General features: G+C 51.9%; 1 protein-coding gene across 1 annotated transcript in view; it reads right to left on the bottom strand.

The window, feature by feature from the left end:
* AXL (AXL receptor tyrosine kinase) overlaps positions 1-1,419 on the bottom strand; it is a 28,999-nt gene that overhangs the window by 20,292 nt on the left and 7,288 nt on the right. The window contains exons 5-6 of the mRNA XM_023743961.1: positions 1,148-1,228; positions 882-1,010 (exon numbers count right to left, since the gene is read on the bottom strand). Coding sequence (XP_023599729.1) covers positions 882-1,010; positions 1,148-1,228 — 210 coding nt within the window. The remainder of the gene's footprint in view (positions 1-881; positions 1,011-1,147; positions 1,229-1,419) is intronic.

Genomic DNA, 1,419 nt, shown 5'->3' with positions numbered 1-1,419 from the left:
CTCTCCACTTCCTGGCTGTCACCTTGGGCAAGTTTCTTAACTACTCTGAGCTTTAGTTTCTTCATGTGAAAAAAGGTTGTAAACACAGACCACATTTCACAAACACACAAGGGTAACACAAGGCCCAACACATAGTTGGCACTCAATGAAAGTTGGCCATTATTAATTATCATCTCCTATCATGGGCAATGCCCTACCAACTTCCGAATCACAGAGATCTTCAGGCCAGAGCTGGATCTTGTATTCACATGTCTGTGTGTTTGTTTTTCTTACACTAGAGGAGGAGCAACTTTGGTGCAGAAGGCTGGTCTGGCCCTTCTCAGCTGTCAGGTAGTCTTCTTCTGACTGGCCCTGAGCCAGGCAATTATGAGGACTGAGTGGTGACTGAGACATCCTGGCTGTGCCCTCCCAGAGCTCAGTCCAGTGGGGAGACAGACTCACCCCCAGACAGTGACAACCCAGAGTGGTCAGGGCTGAGGTGTGAGAAGCAGGGTTGGGGGTAGCCAGTGGTGACCAAGATGGCTGCCTCAGGGTTCCCATTCTGACTACAGTCAATATCACTGATACAAAAAACCAACCCACTGAAAACAGCTAATAGTTTATTACACATTTCCATTTGCATTTACTTATTGAATTCCCACAACAAGCCTTTCCAGTAGTACTACCATTATGCCCATTTTATAGATGAGAGAACTGAGACACAGTCACCTACCTGAGCTAATGCAGCCATCAGCTGGTGGAGCCAGGATTTGAACTCAAGACAGCTGCCTTAACCCGAGGCTCTACTGCCTCTCAACACACAAAAGATGGGGAGGGCTGATTATCCAGGGAGATGCTGAGGGCTTGTGGGTGTGGTTGGAGGGGAGCCTGAGGTTAGTAAAGTCTGAGTCTCACCTGCAGGGTGCAGTGGGTGAGGGGATAGATGCCGCTCAGGCCTGGTGTCCAAACCACCTCCAGCTTTGTGGGCAGACTGGAAACCAAGTGGAGGTCATGGGGCCGCTGGGGAAGCACTGTGGAGATGAGAGGAAGGACTGACCTGGGGGGCCTTTGCCCAAAGCTCCTCACCCTGCCTTCTACCCCAGCTCTGACCTTTGACCCCAGTCCCACACCATCTGACACCCAACTTCCCAGATCCCTTTTCTGTTACCTGTGATGATGGCTGTGCGGGATGTGGTGACCCCCTTGGCATTATGGGCTTCACAGGAGAAAGAAGACGTCTTGTTCAGGCCTGGGAAGTCATATGAGGGTGGGGCCCAGTGTCAGAGAGGTGCCCCTACCATGCCCCACCTGACAGGGCCAGTCTAGCCTATAGGGGCACCTGCTTAGAAGGAGACTATGGGAAGGGAACACAGGCCTCCATCCCAAACACTGGGACAGGTCTGGGGCCCTCAGCCCTAATGCCGCACCACATAGATACAC

This window comes from Myotis lucifugus, unplaced genomic scaffold, assembly GCF_000147115.1.
Source record: "Myotis lucifugus unplaced genomic scaffold, Myoluc2.0 scaffold_421, whole genome shotgun sequence".
In the NCBI taxonomy this organism is placed as follows: Eukaryota; Metazoa; Chordata; class Mammalia; order Chiroptera; family Vespertilionidae; genus Myotis; species Myotis lucifugus.
This window is presented reverse-complemented; position numbering and strand designations above follow the sequence as displayed.